The sequence below is a fragment of the Amblyomma americanum genome, chromosome 3, assembly GCF_052857255.1.
Source record: "Amblyomma americanum isolate KBUSLIRL-KWMA chromosome 3, ASM5285725v1, whole genome shotgun sequence".
Classification (NCBI taxonomy): domain Eukaryota; kingdom Metazoa; phylum Arthropoda; class Arachnida; order Ixodida; family Ixodidae; genus Amblyomma; species Amblyomma americanum.
The window spans coordinates 10,344,727-10,363,214 of NC_135499.1; the positions used below are offsets into that span (position 1 = coordinate 10,344,727).

An 18,488-nucleotide genomic window follows, 5' to 3' on the forward strand; every position below is an offset into this window, starting at 1 on the left:
TACGCCGAAGACCAGGTGCTGCATGGCATTGCATCTTCTGCGCAAGTGCTTGCATTTGCAGCAAGGGAGCTAGAACTTGCATGACCATTGTGTCCAATGTGCCTCTGCCGAGCCCACTCTCAAATACTCAAATGGCTGCAGACAGCCCAGTCTGGAGACAAAATTCCACTTGCTGTCTTATCATAGAGCTTTTTTACTTTCTTAGCAGGCGACTTTTTGTTCGGAAACGGTTTCATAACTGTTTCGTAAACTGTTTCATAACACTTGTTTCATACGGCTGGAGAATGATCTGCGAAAATGGGTTTTCTGCCATCTCAGCAAAAGCATTTAAGCATTTCGCTGCTGCGACACCCCTCTCGTCAAGGCCATCTATCTTCAGGTGTCTCCCGGTATGGCTGACTACCGGGTAGTGTGCACAATCGAGCGCTGTCTTTGCATTACCGTCTGCCCAAAACAGGAAAGGCACCTGAAAAACAAGTCTGTTCTGATTGCCAGAGATCCAGTGATGTTGTTTAGCTCTTCTGTTGTTTAGGATCTGTTGGGTGGTGACGCTTGCGCAGATTCAATCACAGCCAGTCCTGCACTCCTGAAATGGTGATCTTGTTTTAGTTGCACCTGATGTGGTGGAAGCTGTATGGCTAATGCGACAACACTTTGCCGTTGCTGCCATTGCCATCCTTGCCTAGGCGTATTTTCCGTACTGTCACAGTTGCCGTAGTTATAGCGTATTTTCTGTAGGACGGTATGTTTTAACCAGTTACCGTGCTGCAGTGAGGGCTGCATGAGGCTGTACTAGCTCCATCCACGTTGAACCTATCACATGGGCTCCAACAAGACTTTCGTTTGAGCTAGTTGGTTGTATCGAAACATATTTGTGCAAATGGGAACTGCCATGTGAAAACGAGGACAATATTTAAGAGACAAAATCAGTGGCAACTTCTAACTCAGTTTATTTTGTGGAAAGAGCCACTTTTTAACCACTCGAGAAATGCACAGAAAAGAGAATGACACTGGCAAAAAATGGCCATGACAGCCGCATTGCCACAAATTGCAAAATTTGCTAATGTACTGTGATTTTCGTTAAAAAACAGTGCTCATAGTTAAGTCGAAAGACAGATTAGAAAGAGCCCTCCCATATGCTAGCCGTCCAGATGAGCTCGGCTGGCAGAGCCCCAGTGAGGCGGTGGTCCCGGGTTCAAATCCAAGACCAGGAGAAATTTTTCTTCAACTGCGAAGTTTCTGTGAAAGCCCTGCATAGCTGTATGGCTGCACTTGAGTGCATGCTAATGATTATTACAAAATCATTGCAGAATTGGGCAGCTTAGACAGCAAGCTTTTCGGTGTGCCAAAAACATCTAAGATTGAGTGCTGGGTCTCTTGAAATGTTTGTTGTGGGCCCCATTGGATGTGTCTTGTGCGCTTTACACAGAAAGCAAGTGCAGACGAAGGTCAGCGTCTTCGCGAAGAGAACCGCTGGCTGGAGCGGGAGGTGGGCCGCCTGCGCAGCCAGCTTTCTCGGAGTGTGGACGCCATCTTTGCAGCACCGCAGCCACGCACAAGCACCCCGGTGGGTCAGGTGCCGGCAGCCACCTTTTGTGCTCTGTCTGTGCCTGTGGGGGGAATTTTATTTGATTTTTCCTACTGGGTTGTCTTGACAATAAGCACTGTTGACATCCCTGCACTTTCCTCACTTGCCGCTTTGTGAATGCTGCCACAGTTTTGTGCATGGCTTTGGTCATCTACACTCAAATGTATAATAGAGCTGTACTTGGAGCATGTGGTTTTCCGTCACTTTGTCCCCGAGCTGTCTTAAAGGATACTCGAAGCATAGAGTATCGCAACACTGGAGCAGCAGCAAATTTTCTTGCTCCGGCTGGACTGCATGGCTCATATTTCTAGAGGCACCATTTCTTGATTTGTATTCTCAAACTTCATGAAGATAAATGAAGCTATAGGTGTACTTTACTGATTTAGACCAGGAGGTTAGCACAAAATGAAGATAAAGCACCTGAATTTTTCCACCAGTTACATGCACTGGAGCAGTTTCTCTGCCTCTAAGCTTCTCGAAAGCACATCTATTTTGATGCAGTGCAGCCAGCGTCTATTGGGCCACAGCAGCCAGGGTAATTGCGTTTTCGATATTCTAAAACTGATATCAATATTACTTACGCTGGGCTGTACACCTCTCGATAAATAAGAAGACTAACAGCAATAGAAAGTTTACTAGTCAGTATTAGTTAACCAGCCTACTAGGTAGCATGTCTGGGCTGTGTTCTGATGTGCTACTCCTGTGACAATGCTATTCTAAATAAAGTGCTCTTCTAACTCAAAAACCCCATTTTTAAAAATTTTAGAACATCTTAGGTGAAACACATAGTACACTTTTCTTTTGAGGGATTCTGGTAAACTACCATCCATGATCTGAGAGTACCGCATTTACCAAATTTCATTGTGCACCCCTTTTCGGGGAAATTAGGTCTTAAAATCACACAAGCGTTAGATTCAGGTACAGACTGGTGTGGAGTTTTCTTTTTTTTGGTCACATAAATCAGGGGCGCGTTAGGCTCGGGTAAATACGGTACCTGCCAAAGGCATTCCACCCCATTTTTATTCCTATAGTTGTTTCACTCTTGTGGCCTGGATCTGCAGCTGATTGCCACAAAATTGTTTTTGCATGCACAGAGGAACGTAGCTTATCTGCGGGTACAATAGCTTCAATTTGCACTGCTCGGAGTGCTGCAGTGCTCGCTTACTTGGAAAAATGACGGCTGAGACTCCACACGCTTTTAAAAGTGCGAGTACTTATGCCTCATTTCATAGCTCCTTAATGGAATCATAGCATGTACAGTTACTGTGTAAGGGTTCTCAAACTGTGTTCCCGAGCGCATAAATTTATGCACGCATCAACCACCACCTTTCTCTTACCCACACTATTTTGGGACTTATCCTACTAAAATTGCTAATGACAGACTTTTTCATTCTACAGCTACTCATTGTTAGTTGAATTTGGGCATTTGACATCAGGCGTAACACATCTGCATGCACTTGTGAGGCTGGGAGGGGATTGAAGCAAGACAGCAGAGTTCCTCAGCGTTTTTTGTGAGCCATTCCTTGAGGGTCAAAGAACCTCTGGTGATCTTATCTTACAAACGGTCTTTCTTTTGTGATTGTTGCCATCAGTTTCACCAGGAGCATCTTGTCTCAGAGGCCTGAGGCTGCAGCGCGCTTGCACCTTTTCGTTGTGTACAGCAGTGGTCCATAGTTGTTGCCTGTACTGACTAGTGTCTTGTGTTTGTGCAGAAGAAGCGTGAGGCACCCGAAGGGGAGAGTCTACGGCACGGCCAGGAGCACACCGTGCAGTTGCACCAGCTGGAGGCACGCTTGCACACTACTCTCCAGGTGAGGCCCTCACTGATACATGCCTATTTCGTACGATTTCTGGCTCATACTTTCAAAATCATCAGCAGTGAATGATGTCCCCACAGGGTTGCACTGTTTTTCTCCTGAATAATACGTACCACGGATAACACCGTCTCCAGTGAAGCGCATTCATTATTTTGTCAAAATCCGATCATATGATGTGTCTAGCGACATGCATACCAGCGGCCCAAGCACTGGTATGCCAACATAACCTGAACGGTAGGGGCAGCAGCCAAGTGCTAGGGCAGCTTCTCAGTGCACAATGCAACAGGACGGAGTGTTCCAAAGGCAATGACTAATTGCGTACATACGAGCAGGCCTAGCCTTGGTGCACGTGCTTGTCAGTTCTGCTAGAGTGGCCTCTCAGCAGTGCATTTGGAATTGATGGTGACACACTAAGAACTGGGCCGAAATTGCGCGTCAGCCATTATGGTAGCTTCTGTGCAGGGCATTACTGCTATGGGGCAAAGCAGCCACTAACGATGGCGATGCTTTAACGAATGGGCCGTACCTGTGGATGCGTGCACAAAGGCTATTAGAGTGGCTTCTCTGCGGGGCATGATTGTGATGGGGCAAAGACAATGTCTTCTTTGAGGGGCATTTGCTGCTTCATTGTTGACCACGTACGACTGTACTTGCAATAGTGGAGAGCTCCGGAATAATTTCCATCACCTGGGGATCTTTAACATGCACTGACATGCACAGCACACAAGCGCCTTGTGCATTTCGCCTCCATCGAAATACGGCCACTGCGGTCAGGTTCGAACCCGGGTACTCCGGCTCAGCAGCCGAGCACCCTAACCACTGAGCCACCGCGGCAGATCCTACTTTTTGATTGCCTTGGAGCTGCATGGGTAAAGGAAGGAGAGGGTGTCTGTGAACGTGGAAAGAATCCGGCACAGTACTTTGAGAAGGAACTGAAAGAGTTAAGTGGAGGAAGGAAAGGAAAGAAAGGCAAACAGCATTCAAGAATGTAGCATCCCAGGGCACAGGACTGTGGGTGGCGTGGAACGCAAAGTGGCAGGGAGTCTTCTTGAAAAGTTGCCTTTTAAAAAAATATCCACCCACCTGTATTTTTGTGTGCCATCTTTGTTCTTTCTGAGCCCTCTGCTGGAGTGGCTTGAACAGCTGGGTTGAGGTGGCATTGTAATCATGAAATTAGTGCAAGAGCACTAATCCGGAGGTTGAGAGCCTAGCAGAAGAGTCTATTGGCAATGTATGTCCACATAGAAAAAAGGAGGCACGAGAAAGGAATCACATCAATGTCTACGACTGGCAGTCGAACCGGCGGCGGTGCAAACGGATCATTTTCAAAGGCGATTGTGTGAGCCCACTTGGCCATCGCCACAGCCAAACATGCCTCGTGCTAAACTGCACCACACTCTCGCGCTGTGCATTTCAGAACGTCGTTTTCATCAACTTCCATCTGCTCCTTCCAGCAGCACTGCCCACTCTTCGTCGGCTTTTATGTAGCTCAAATCCGTGGTTTCGCACTGATTCGAATGTAGTAAACATTCTCTATAGCTTTGTTATGTTTTTTTTATTTCTTTAGGTCTGAAACTCTCTCCTCGAATTATCTTTATGGTCGCATTATAAGTGTATGGACAAGTGGTATTAGTTCTGTCAGCTGCCGTATTGCAACAGGTTTTAAGTTAGGGCCAGAAATATTTCTTCTCTCACTCTTTTTCAGGACATTAGGCTGCTTTATTGGTGCTATTGTTTGAATGCTCAGCCTCACACCTGTGATTACGTTTCTTTTTTCTGAAGCTACTTTTCACTGTCCTTTCTTCATTTATGGTTTGAAATCGGTGTTATTGTTGCTGCTGGTTTCTAGCTAGGAATCGTGTTTGTCAGACACCCGTAAGTATCGTTCTCATTTAAACAGCCATTTAGTTTTGCGTTATCATTTTTGCTCTTTTCTTTGTGTCTTGATAAGTTTTGATAAATCCACTTCCTTGTGTAATGCCCTTGAGAAATAAATACATGGTTTTGTGCTTAACAGTCGTTGAATATTTCAGTAATAGAGAGGCATTGAATTGAGTTACCATGAGGATGTTCCACAATCTGCTCAAAGTTAAAATAGTGCATTGCGTCCTGAAGGATGGTAGAACATCGATGCTGTATGTAATTGCAGTTAATACACTTGGAAGCAGATTGCAGTCTGTTGTAACTATTATGTGTTCTTACTTAACAGTTCGTAGCAGTGACCACTTGACCAACTGAAAAATAATTGGCGGTGGTTTAGCTTTGGTTAAACCTGGAGTGACGCGATAGCTACAGCTGGCCGTGTGGAACTTGCTCAGTTGGATTGCAAAGTCAGTCATTCGCCGCTCCGTTTCGCTGGGCGTTCATTCTTCATCTTCATCCCACTTGACACGGTGCATGCGCACAGCTGTTGCAGCTCGGTTTTGCCGCAGCGCTGCGCCGCCAGCAGCAGCAGCTGCTCCGCACCACGCGGCTGGTCACGTGACCAACCACGGTGCCGCGCCACCAGCAGCTGCTCTTCACCTCGTGACAGTGTGGCGGCGCTGAAGGCTCAAACTGCTACCGTAATGTAGCTATCGCTACAAAACAAATCATCAGCGTCTGGTGGATGGTGAACTGCACGTTTCCCCAGATTCACACCTTTATGAGTAAGCTTTAGTGTTTCCTGGTTTGTTATTAGTGCGGTACTTTGCCATGACAGCCACAACCACCACCACAATACAACTGGTAGCCTGGTGGTAGAATTTCCTCATTGCCAAACAAGTTATGCATTAGAGATAGTACCAAAGCGAGGCTTCAAATTGTTCAGCTGTTCAGAGTCAGCAGGCTGCTGGCACATGTGCTTTCACTTGTGAAGTGGCAGCATACTGAAGGAATGTTCTTTCATCTGAACGTTGTGTGAGCGAGGGTGTGTGTCGTTTGCAAAAGTATAGAATGGTCGGCACATGTAGAGACCATGATGAAGTGCAGGGTTATTTAGGTAAGAGTTTGTTGATGTAGTGTTGCATCAATCAAGTTATTAGAGGCAGTATTGTTTTTTGTTTGCAGCTGGATGTGAGTCGCAGCAGCCATCCCGAGGGAGACCACTTGGCTCAGGTGAGTGTTGACACTGGCTGCACCTTGTCATTCACCAGCTCTGCCTGCACTTTGCTCATGAGGTCATTTGGCCTGGATGTGCAGCCATGTCGGCACATGTGTAGGTGACCCAGTTACTGAAAAACAGCTGCGTGTAGAATACTGAAGTACGTGTGTAAGGGCTGCACATTTTCTTTATATTCGAGTGTGAATTTTGAAGGTGCGGCCCATATACGACTTAACAACCAAACAAACCAACTCACCCAACAGGAAGTGCTCCTGAAATATGTGCCATTTTGTTCTGGTTCCCTGGTCTGCTCGATAAACTGGGCTTAATGATTCAAAAGTTACTTTTTGTTGTAACATTTTTTTTTTGTAACGTTGTGTGCTCTGTCACTATCAGCAATTTTTCAAACAATGTCAGTTCAGTCAGTTTTCATTTGCTGTATCTCGTGAGCTGAGAAAAATTCCTCTCTCAAGTTTGGTGCTTTCTGAAGTAAAAGGAGGAGCATGTAAAAATAACCGTTTCGAGATGTTTGGGCAGAGCTTGAAAAAGAAAACACTTTTTCGCTCAAATTTCTTTTGGTCTCTATCTATGTAGCTTGGCCGCATATTCATCTCTAGCGCTGCTTCCTTGCAAGCGTCAGCAGCCAGTCTTAATGACTGTGTCGTTGCAGCACTTAGAAATGTGCTGTCCCATTTATGAAGCTTGGAAATTACTATTGCAATAATACTTTTCCTTGCATGTCTCTAGTAATCAAGAATATTTTTGCTCAGTCACTGTCAGACTGTTTTCATTCAGACGACTTGTGAAGTGGGATTGCATCCTTTTATTTATTCATTTATTTCATGATACTGTCAATCCCAGGAGGGATTGTAACAGGGGTGGGTGCAAAGAGAAAATGGCCCAATGCGGTTAAATTGAATGTATAAGTAAACACGAGAGCACACAAGGCAGCACAGTTGACAGCACAAATCACTACAGGTCAAAGCCAAAGACAGGTACAAAGAATAAAGAACTGACACAAAATGCTGAGTTTCAACATAGATACATAAGTACTTATGCAGTACAGTGAACTCACTGAAGGAGCAGCAAAATGAAATACTTATCAGTAGACAGATTTACTGTGCGGTTACCGGGAATAGCGATTCTTCCACAAGCTGGGTAAAGCTTTCAGATGAATTCTCTTGTGAGTTCTCTGGATCAAGTTTTATTTTTCTTTATTTACTTATACATAAGTGAGCAAAGCAAGGAAAAAGAATACAAACATGGGTACATATAAGATTCGGTGGAAAAAAATGTGTCGTCACATATGACTAAGTAATTGGTTGGCAAATTCAGCATGTGGCAGTGCATGAAATGAACCATCCAGTGAGTTCCAGATTTCTATAGTGTGTGGACAAAGATTATGTATAAGAATCTGTTGGTGCTTCAGAATAACGGCCTGAGGGGCTAGTTGGTGCATGATGAAATGAACAGCAGCGCAAATCAGGACACAGACAAGAAAGAGACACCACATGCGCACACTACCAACTGTTTATTCTATGGAAAGGTGGCATATTTAAACAGTTCCGCTCAAGCATTGATACTCATCCCATTGTCACTTAGAACCCAGCACGTGGTATGAAAAGCCGCTACATCAGGTTAACAGACTATATACTGCAGATTACACTAACAGATATCTTTGATCAAAGGAATTAAAAAAACTGAAACAAAGGGGCCATCTCTTAGCAAAAGCAGTGCCAAACAATCCTAGCAACAGCAGAGTCATACAGGAGAATCAAAAGCAGTCAGAAACAAAAAAAAAACAAAATATAAAAAGTAAAAAACCAATAACAATCGTAGCAAAGCAGTCAGAAAAAGAAAGATAATACCAATAAAACAATTAACAACCCACCTAAACAAACAGCAGACGGCCACTAGAAATGCTAGGCTGAAAAGTATCACAGAACATGACGTCACAAAAAACTGTCTAGGAAGGAAACTTCATTTCTACGGAGGAATACCGAGGCGTCGCTGACACATGTGCTTCCTTTCTTTTTTATCATAAAGGCCTCAAGTATTTCACGCGCCACCTGATGGCGACTCCTGCCCAGAATCCTTATTCCGTTAAGCACCGGCTCACACTTGCAGTCTCTGCAATGGGGAGGCAAATTTGACCCGCCTCCGCTTTCTAACGTTTTCTCATGCTGTTGCTACGATTGTTTGACACTGCTTTTGCTAAGAGATGGCTCCTTTGTTTCAGTTTCTTTAATTCCTTTGATCAAAGATATCTGTTAGTGTAATCTGCAGTATATAGTCTGTTAACCTGATGTAGCGGCTTTTCATACCACGTGCTGGGTTCTAAGTGATAATGGGATGAGTATCAATGCTTGAGCAGAACTGTTTAAATATGCCACCTTTCCGTAGAATAAACAGTTGGTAGTGTGCGCATGTGGTGTCTCTTTCTTGTCTGTGTCCTGATTTGCGCTGCCGTTCATTTCATCTGTTGGTGCCTCTAGAGCAAGTAAATTGAGCGGGTTACTGCGGTGTGTGCACGGTGCACAAGGATTGGTGAACTGAATTGGTGCTTGTACAGATAAAGTGCCATGTATGATATTGTGGAAAAGAATGATGCAGTCATGCATGCACTTATGAGCGAGGGAAGAGAGTGATTTGATGGCGGCATGAGCCAAGGGCGAGAAATTCTGGTCATAATGCCGGTAAATAAATCTGATTTTTTTTTTTTTAACAAACTCAAGTGGTTTTACATGATAGGGTGACTAAACAGCAGAAGCATACTGAAGAAGCGGTCCTAGCAAAGATTTGTGACTGCAGCGGTGGCCAAGTGGTTGAGCATCCACCTCGCATCCGGCAGGTGCGGGGTTCGATCCTCAGTATCGCCGGGTACCCACCAGTGATACAATGGGTACGAACTTTTCCCTGGTCTGGTGCTCTGCTTCTTTAGGGTGAAATGCTTGGGAAATCGGTCTTTGACACCACATTGAGTCGTCGAAAATACCTTTTACCATGGTGCTGTTTGGCCACAGATACCTTTGCGCCATCAAAATTCATCATCATCATTTATTTATTTTTTTTATTTATTGATACTGCGATCTTTTACAAGACCTTCGCAGGGGTGGGCACACAATACATAAATTCTGGAAACAACAAAAACGACCTCAGGAACAAGCAAACAATCAAGAACAATTGATCAACAATTTAAGATCAAGAAACAATGAAACAAAGAAATGTAGCGGTACGACATTATAAAAAAAAAAGTTAAAGGTGGCTTTCAAACCTTTTTAGTGAAGTTTGGGTTACTGCATCATTAGTTAGATTATTCCAGTCTGTAATCGTTCTGGGGAAAAAAGAGTACTTAAAGGTGTTATTTCGTGCGTTTAATGGTGTTACTGTAAAATCATGGCGTTGTCTTGTGTTGTACCCTGAGGAGAACGATATAATATTGGATGTGTCAATATTGTACTGACCTTTGATTAACTGAAATAAAAATTTTAGACGACAGATGCGATTTCTATGAGAGACTGGAAGCAAACCACTTTGATTAAGAAGTGCAGTGATAGATGTGCGGTTATATGAATTGTAAATAAACCGTGCTGCTTTCTTTCGGACTCTGTCTAATTTAGCAATGTTAGATTTAGTGAAAGGATCCCAGATTATGACGGCATATTCTAACATAGGGCGAATAATAGTGTTATACGAAAGTGAACGTACACTGGGGGGGCCGAGCTTCAGAGCACGTCGGAGGAAAAATAGTTTGCGTAGGGCATTAGCTGTAACGTTGTCAATGTGCTCTGTCCAGGAGAGGTTATTGCAGATCCGCAGACCTAGGTATTTGTAAGTATTCACTTGAGAGAGAACTTTGTTTTTAGCAGTATAGTTAAACAAAAGAGGCTTCTTTTTCTGGGTTATACGCATGAACACTGTTTTATCATAATTAACGCACATTTGCCATTGGTCACACCATGTTATTATCTTAGTGAAATCGTTATTTAACCGTACTTGGTCCTCAGTAGTAGTAATCTTTTCATATAACACACAATCGTCAGCATATAATCTAACAGAAACTGAGATGTTATCGACAATGTCATTAATAAAAATCAAGAAGAGGAGTGGCCCAAGAACAGATCCTTGGGGAACGCCGGAATCAACAGGAACTGGAGGGGAAGGGGAATTATTTACTACTACAAACTGACGACGGTTTCTTAAGTAGGCTGTAATCCATGCAAGTAATTTGTCATTTTTTAGTACATTACCTAATTTGTGAAGAAGTTTGTTATGCGAAACTTTATCAAATGCTTTTTTAAAGTCCATAAATATAGCGTCAGTCTGCTTTCCTTCGTTTATTGCCTGCGCAAATTCATGTATAGTTTGTACTAGCTGAGTGGCAGTGGAAAATCCTCGTCTGAAGCCATGCTGTGCATTAGTTAGAAAATTGTTTTGTTCAAGAAAATCTGCTATATGTTTATGAATGATGTGTTCCAAGACCTTGCATGCTGTAGATGTTAATGATATCGGACGGTAATTCTGAATAGATGCTTTGTCTCCAGTTTTGTGAATTGGTTTGATTCTTGCCGTTCTCCAGTCATCCGGTAATGATCCTTCATTTAGTGATTTGTTAAATAAGATGCATAAGTACTTGGCACACCATTCTGCATAACGCTTCAGGAATGCGTTGGGAATGTCATCTGGTCCGGGAGATTTTTTTACATCAAGCTTCAATAATAAATTGAGAACACCTGCCTCGGAAATCACAACATCAGGAATTGAAGGCAAATTCACGGAATAGCAGGGAAGAGAGCTGTCATCCTGCGTAAACACCGATTTGAAGTAGTCATTGAAAGCCGTGGACACCAAAGCATCATCACGCTCACATATTCCATTTACTTTGAAAGTATCATGAGATCGTGAAGCTGGAGTTATCTGCCTCCAGAATTTCTCAGGGCATGTTTTAATGAAGGTAGGTAGCTGAGTAGAAAAGTACTTTTCCTTGTCATGGGCAATCAGCTGTTTGAGTTTTTCTGTTTGTTCATCAATGATCGTTTGGGAATAGTTTCCTGCTTTTAACCTTTTTTTCATTCTTTTTAGCTTTCGTTGTGAGCGTAATGTCTCTCGTGTTATCCAAGGGTTACATTTTGGGGACTTTTTTGCAATTTTTGGAACGAATCGTTCAATACACTGAAAGACAACACTTTTGAAAAATAGCCATAAGTCATTCACATTTCCATTAAAATTCATAAAGCGGTCATAATGAAAGTCGAGCATATCAAGAATAGATTCATCATGTGCACGAGAAAAATTAGGAAAGAAACCGACAGTATTTCGGCGATCAAAGTTTGCATTTATCAATGTCAGTACAACAGCTTTGTGATCAGAAATACCGGTCGTTACATAGCATTCGACATTTTCTTTGACAGTACCATTTACAAAAAATAGATCAAGAATTGAATATGAACCATTGTGGACTCTAGTAGGATCTTTAACTACCTGAAGCAGGTCAAAGGCAATAGAAATATCAAGCATAGTTTGCTCAATGATGTTATTAGAATGCGAAAAGGCAGTCCAATCTATGTTTGGTAAATTAAAATCGCCAGTCAACATTAGCCTATCATTCTGTTTTATATGGCGCTCAATATATTTTTTTAGATTCACTAGGAGTGCTACAGAGGAATTGGGTGGCCTGTACACGGCTCCTAAAACGTAACGAACATTGTTTTTGTAAAATTTACAAAAGATGCCTTCTACATCGTCAATATCTGGCATTCTAAAGACTTGCAGTGAAGATTTGAACAGTATGGCCACTCCACCGCCCCTTCCATCTCGGTCTTTGCGAAAAACTTTGTAGTTTTGTGGTACGAATTCGCTGTCAAAAATATTTTTTCCCAACCAGGTTTCAGTGAGTGCAGCGATTTCTACATCATACGTCAACAGCAGGCCCTCAAGTTGCGTAGCTTTGCAGACAATACTTCGACAGTTGACGTTTATCAGTGTGAACCTTTTGTTCATAATATGCGTCTGTCATTCCCTCTTTTTAGATATACGATAGGGCTCATTCTTCACTTCGTCCCATCCGAACATAGCACCGTCGATAACCAGCTTATCAAATATCAGTTTGGCTTTAGCGCCGTTAGCCTTCTCCACTGCACAGCTTTGCCACAGCTTTTTTCTAATTTCACGAACTCGGCTGGAAAAGTCTTCAGCCACAGAGAATTTGGTTCCTTTCAGCCCCGAACAAGCCTGTAACACCGAAAGTTTTTCTCTGTAGTCCTGAAACTTCATAATTACGGGGCGGCTTTGATCTTTCTTCTTTTTTCCCAGCCTGTGACACCTCTCTATGCTATTGATTTCAACTTTCAATTTTTCTTCAAAGAGTTCTTTCCGGATCGCATTCTGAAGACTGGTAGGAGTTTCTTCGTCACCCTCCTCCAAACCATAAACAATCAAGTTATTTCTCCTACTCCTGTTTTCTAAATCATCAATTTTTTTTAGCATGTATGAATTATCTTGCTCAAGTTGAGCTACCGTTTCTTTTAGATCACTGACCACTTTGCTTATAGATGCCAGACAGGATAGTTTGTCTTCCAGGTTGGTAATGCGGACAGATAAACCTCCGATTTTATCCTCCAGCGTAGTCTATTTTTCCAGCAACTGGTTAATAGAGGCAGTCATATTGGTTTGGCCTGAAACAAGCTGAAGCAACAAATCCTCCTGTGTTGGACCGGGGTTAGATTCAATGTCACCGCATGACAATAGATCTTCTGTGAATGACCGGACATCAGATAAAAAGTACGCAATGCATAGTGGGCAAGGCAGCAGCAATAGGCAGCGGTTATCGCTGCGGAAGCATTTAGTAGGCATATAAGAACAAACCTGAAGAATGAAGCAAAAATGGCTCCTGAACATCGTTTCCGATGCGCTGCTGCCGAGCCCACTGAAGATGAACGCAGATGCAGGGCTCCTTTTAAAGGCTTGGTGAACCACGTGCTCTGCCGTCCCAGACGTCGGGGCATGCGCAGAAATCCTGGCTGCCGGTTCGATGATTCTGTTGACGCTTGTCACATCAGCACGTGCCAGTAGGTCGTTGTTGATATCGGCGATGACGGCAGACAGTCCAGGCAAGCAGAAGACAGGTGGCTGCACTTGAAACAGGCCCACCAGCACCTGAAGAATGAAGCAAAAATGGCTCCTGAACATCGTTTCCGATGCGCTGCTGCCGAGCCCACTGAAGATGAACGCAGATGCAGGGCTCCTTTTAAAGGCTTGGTGAACCACGTGCTCTGCCGTCCCAGACGTCGGGGCATGCGCAGAAATCCTGGCTGCCGGTTCGATGATTCTGTTGACGCTTGTCACATCAGCACGTGCCAGTAGGTCGTTGTTGATATCGGCGATGACGGCAGACAGTCCAGGCAAGCAGAAGACAGGTGGCTGCACTTGAAACAGGCCCACCAGCACCTGAAGAATGAAGCAAAAATGGCTCCTGAACATCGTTTCCGATGCGCTGCTGCCGAGCCCATCAAAGATTTGTATGCTGTAGGCTAGCCCTTCTTTGGGGCAGTTTTCAAACTGCACTGCAGAAGACGTTTCCTCTGTGGTTTTGCGCAAATTATATCTATATGCCTATGCAACTTAAGAGAATTGACATCTGAGCTAGTTGGTTTTTTATTTTCAAAAATTATATAAAGCGCACTTAGGACAACAGACAAGAGAGACCAAACAACACAAGCGCTTACTCGCAACTGGGCGTTTATTCGAGAAACACAAAAAGGAAGAACAATCACAAACAAAACAAAAGCCATCGCGCAGGCGTAACAGGAAAAGTGCTCATGCAGGTGCGTCAAGATAAGAAAACTCTCTTTCATTCAAAACCACCATAGGGTCGGCAACACACGTGTGCTGATTCTTACGGATGTGATAGGCCTCTGAAATCTCTCTGGTTAGCTGATTAGGGTGTCAAAATAAGATTTTAGTTTGGTCAAGCAAAGTGTTGTTTGGTCTCCCTTGTCTGTTGTCCTATGTGCGCTTTATATAATTTTTGAAAACACCTGAATTGCCATGACGTCAGGGGTTTCAAAGCGAAAATTCCACACCTACAATGGTTCCGGAAAAGTCTCATTATGAGCTCTGTTTTTTTTTGTGTTCTTTCATATAGTTTATATATTATATACTTTTATGTATTATATATTTTATATATGTATTTATATAGCACCCCTTCCGAGCGTTTTTCTGATTGAAATGTGCGACTTTTGGAAGCCTAGTGCAGGAGGTGCGACTAGGTGTGGTGCATACCGAGGCGTATCTAATTGGGAGAATAAAGACGATTTAGGAACGCTTGACACATGCGAAACCGGTTCAAAAGCAAAACTGGATGATTTTGCCAGCCAGGCCATGAACATTTGACATCATGTTATTTACACCACAGAGATGTCTATTCTGGAGTAGGGGGCTCGGAAATCCGCGAGCTGCTTTCTGCAGATAAGGTGCAACCATGCTTACCCACGTACAGTGGACAGCACCTGCACTGATAACGTGAACATTCTGGCAGAGATATGCCTGGTCGCGACGAGAATTGGGGAAAAAGGGCGACGCTCGACCAAAGATTCGTTAGAGAACCAATGTTTCGATGCCGATCCGACACATTCTGGTTTCACTAGCTTGGAGCCAAAGCCGAATGTTGGCTTCGACCGGTTCTCATGACGTCGCAGTTGCAGTGCAGCAGGGGCTGAGCAGGAAAAGGAAGGAAATGGTCCTTTCTCCCCTTGATGTGGGCTGTTGCACTGGCATACATAGTTGTCTGCGAGTATAGCGTGAAATCGCAGGTGATTGGCAAGCGCCTCAGTGAAAGGAGGTTAATCGCAACGTCATGACAATCAGTCTACGCCATTAGCCCTGTTTACATGAACCGTATAACGTCGGGTCGATTCGGGGGTTGGGTTGAGCATGGTCAATCCAACTCAACCACTGCGCGTTTACATGAACTCGATTTTAGCGATTCGAGACCGGTTCAGCTGTAGTGACAGCAAGCGTCGAGCAAGCAGTAGCAGCCTCCAAGACTGAGGCACATCATCGCTGTATCGCACGAACACAGACAACCAAGAGGCTGGTGGTAGAGTGTAGTAGCGAGAAAATATTCTGATGCCAGATGGAGCCACGTCGCGCTAGTTAAATTTGGCGCGAATTTCAAATCCCCGCAGAAAATACATACACAACTTTCAGATCCTGTAAAACGCAAATACTATGCTCGATATGAATGAAAATTGCTGCTTGACAATCAAGAAAGAAAAAGGGAGGAAATGTTGCGGACGAAATTTTGATATTTGGCTTAGTGTTTTCATGAGATAACATGAAAGACCGACATATCTAAATGTGCATTTTTTCTGGATACTTACCTCTGATTTGTAAAAAAATGAAACTTCAAAAATAATATCTGTCTGCAACATTTCCTCCATTCATTAAAGAAGAAAACGCTGCCACAGACCTCATGAAGATCGAGCCATTCTTAGACACGCTACAGCTTCTGAAATTTCCCATGTATTTCTTATGGACACTGTCATTGGTGAACCCTCTCAAGCTGATTTACTTGTGATAGGACGTTGAATTTTTATTATAGGTGTACTTAGATGTTTGTCTTTCGTTTGTAATTGTCATGAAGACAGTTTTCTTGAAAATAATCCACATTTGCCATTTCTCACTCCAGTCACAGAACGTTGAAAATACATTACTTGGCTTCTTTTGATCAAGAATTGAGGTGATTTCAGAATAAAGGACGCAGTCATTGGCATATAATTGAATTTTTACCGGAAGGTCACTGAAAGCTGTAATAACATCATTGATGCAGATAAATAAAATTGGCTGTAAAACAGACCGTTGGGGCACCCCCGAAGTTTCCCTTTTGCTAAGTGAATTCGTCTGGTTACAGCAAATAAACTGCGAACATAAGTGCAAGTAATCAGTTAGCCAGCCTACAAGGTTAGAATGATTAATAAAAACCTTCAATTTAATAAAAGTTTTTGATGGCACATAGTATCAAATGCTTTCACATAGTCTATAAAAATGGCATCAATCTGTCCTCGCGTCTTAAGTGTTGTAGCGATATCATGAGTGAATTCAATTGATTGTGACACACAGTGGAAAAACCTGCACACAAACCATGCTGCGCATGACAATATGTTGTGCTCTGTTAAACACTGCAGAATGCTTTTATGAACAATATGCTCTTGGAGTTTACATGTTGTAGATAATAAGGAGATTGGTCTGCAATTGGTGATCAGCAGCTTGTTAGCATCTTTGTGCCCTGGAATAACTTTCAAATTTTTGCACAGTGATGGATGTCCAGATTTAATAAGAGATTGTGTACACCAGTAACATTGATATCAGTGCTAGGAAAAGGGGCGAGTGCGGTATTGGAAATAAATTCAGGAGTAGCTCTGTCATCCTTATATTCTTCCCCCAGCACGCATATCTCATCGCACCAGCCATCACCTACAAGTTGCCCGTCCACGCTCACGCACCGTCACTTTTTCTAATTCCTTCTTTCCTCGTGCAGCCGCAGACTGGAACGGCCTTCCAAACAACGTTGCCATCATCACTTGCCCAAGTCGTTTCGCTGAAAATGTAAAAACTTTCGTGTTATTGTGAATCTGTGCTTTTAATTGTTGCCACCCCTTATGTAACACCCCTCTTTTGGGGCCTTTAAGGTAATAAAATGAAATGAAATCTCTAGTGAATACTGATTGGAAGAGATTACTGAAAGCTTGATTCATGATAAAAGAATCAACACAGGACTCACCATTGATGATGAATGCAGATGGATTATGGGATTGGGGAAGGGCAGACTTCCAAAATTTAGCTGGTTTGTCTTTCATAAACGTTGCCAAAGTTTGGTCGAAATAAAAGTTTCTAGCTTGTGCCGTTCTTGCTTGAAGTGTATTTTCCAGAGAACTAAACAGGGAGGAATTCTATTGGAATGACAATGCTCGTGCAGATGCACCACATGAGCTGAATGATTTCACACTCATTCACTCCACTCACGCATTCCACTCTCACGCATTCCACTCACTCAGTGGAGTGAGTGGAAAGAATGTGTTGTTGCACAAGTTTTTATGGCGAGTATGCTTGGAATGGTCAACTCTGATAAAGGTTGAGGGACCAATCTCAGAGGAATTTTGAAGTAATAATAATAGAATCTATACAGTGTACCTTTGCTCAGACACCACAGGGAGGCATGCATGATGCAGTTCAGTTGGAGAATTCTTACGTCAGTATCAGCAAAATATAAATCGGACAGCCTTGCACTGTACGCTTTCTAAGATGGCCGCATCTTTCTACACCAACAGGAACCAAACAATATTGGGGACAGCAGCTTTTCAGGGGGGCGCTGCAGGTGCCAGTAGTAAAAAGCGCTCTCTCCGGCCGACCTCCAACAATTGTTGGGGCAGGCCGGTCACCCTTCTCATTGAGCAGCTGCGCAAGTAGCGGGCTTTTTCTGTTCAAGTCAGCTTTGGAAGTCACTCTTGAAAATAATTTTTTGCATTACCTAACTGGTGGAGGGCTCTACTGGCAAAAAAAGATAAAAAGAAAAATAAATTTTGTTAGCACGAGCTCTGCCGCTAAATATTGCATGCTTAGTGAATTACAGCTAAAACTGGTCAGAAATAATATTACACGTGCAACATACCAAACATATTTAGCAATAGAAAAAAAGCTTACTTCACCCTGCACACAGCAGTTATCCAAGCTTTCTGTCTACAAAAGCATTTTTGAATGGGAAGGAGTGTATTATGCATTTTTTCATATATTGGAAGATTTGGTTATAATGATCTCTCATCTACAGGCTTGCATTCTTTCTTTTGCTATTAACGTTTTTGCTATCGTCAACTGCTCAATGCAAGCAATGGAAAATTTTTTTTAAAATTTTGCTACACATCGAAAGGATGGACCATTACCTTCAATATTTTCCACTACAGCAACTTACCCTTTGTGTTCAGAGAACTATCCCCCCCCCCCCCCC

The 18,488-nt window shown here is 43.2% G+C and overlaps 1 protein-coding gene across 18 annotated transcripts in view; it reads left to right on the top strand.

Annotated features, from left to right (window-relative positions):
* The window catches only part of LOC144124450 (uncharacterized), a 425,125-nt gene that overhangs the window by 394,910 nt on the left and 11,727 nt on the right, over positions 1 to 18,488 (top strand). For all 18 annotated transcript variants that reach the window (XR_013313175.1, XR_013313176.1, XM_077657111.1 and 15 more), the window contains 3 exons: positions 1,430 to 1,567; positions 3,301 to 3,399; positions 6,454 to 6,501. Coding sequence is in view for 16 of the 18 variants with exons in the window: in XM_077657111.1 (XP_077513237.1) it covers positions 1,430 to 1,567; positions 3,301 to 3,399; positions 6,454 to 6,501 (285 nt within the window). In the remaining 2 variants the exon portion in view is untranslated. The remainder of the gene's footprint in view (positions 1 to 1,429; positions 1,568 to 3,300; positions 3,400 to 6,453; positions 6,502 to 18,488) is intronic.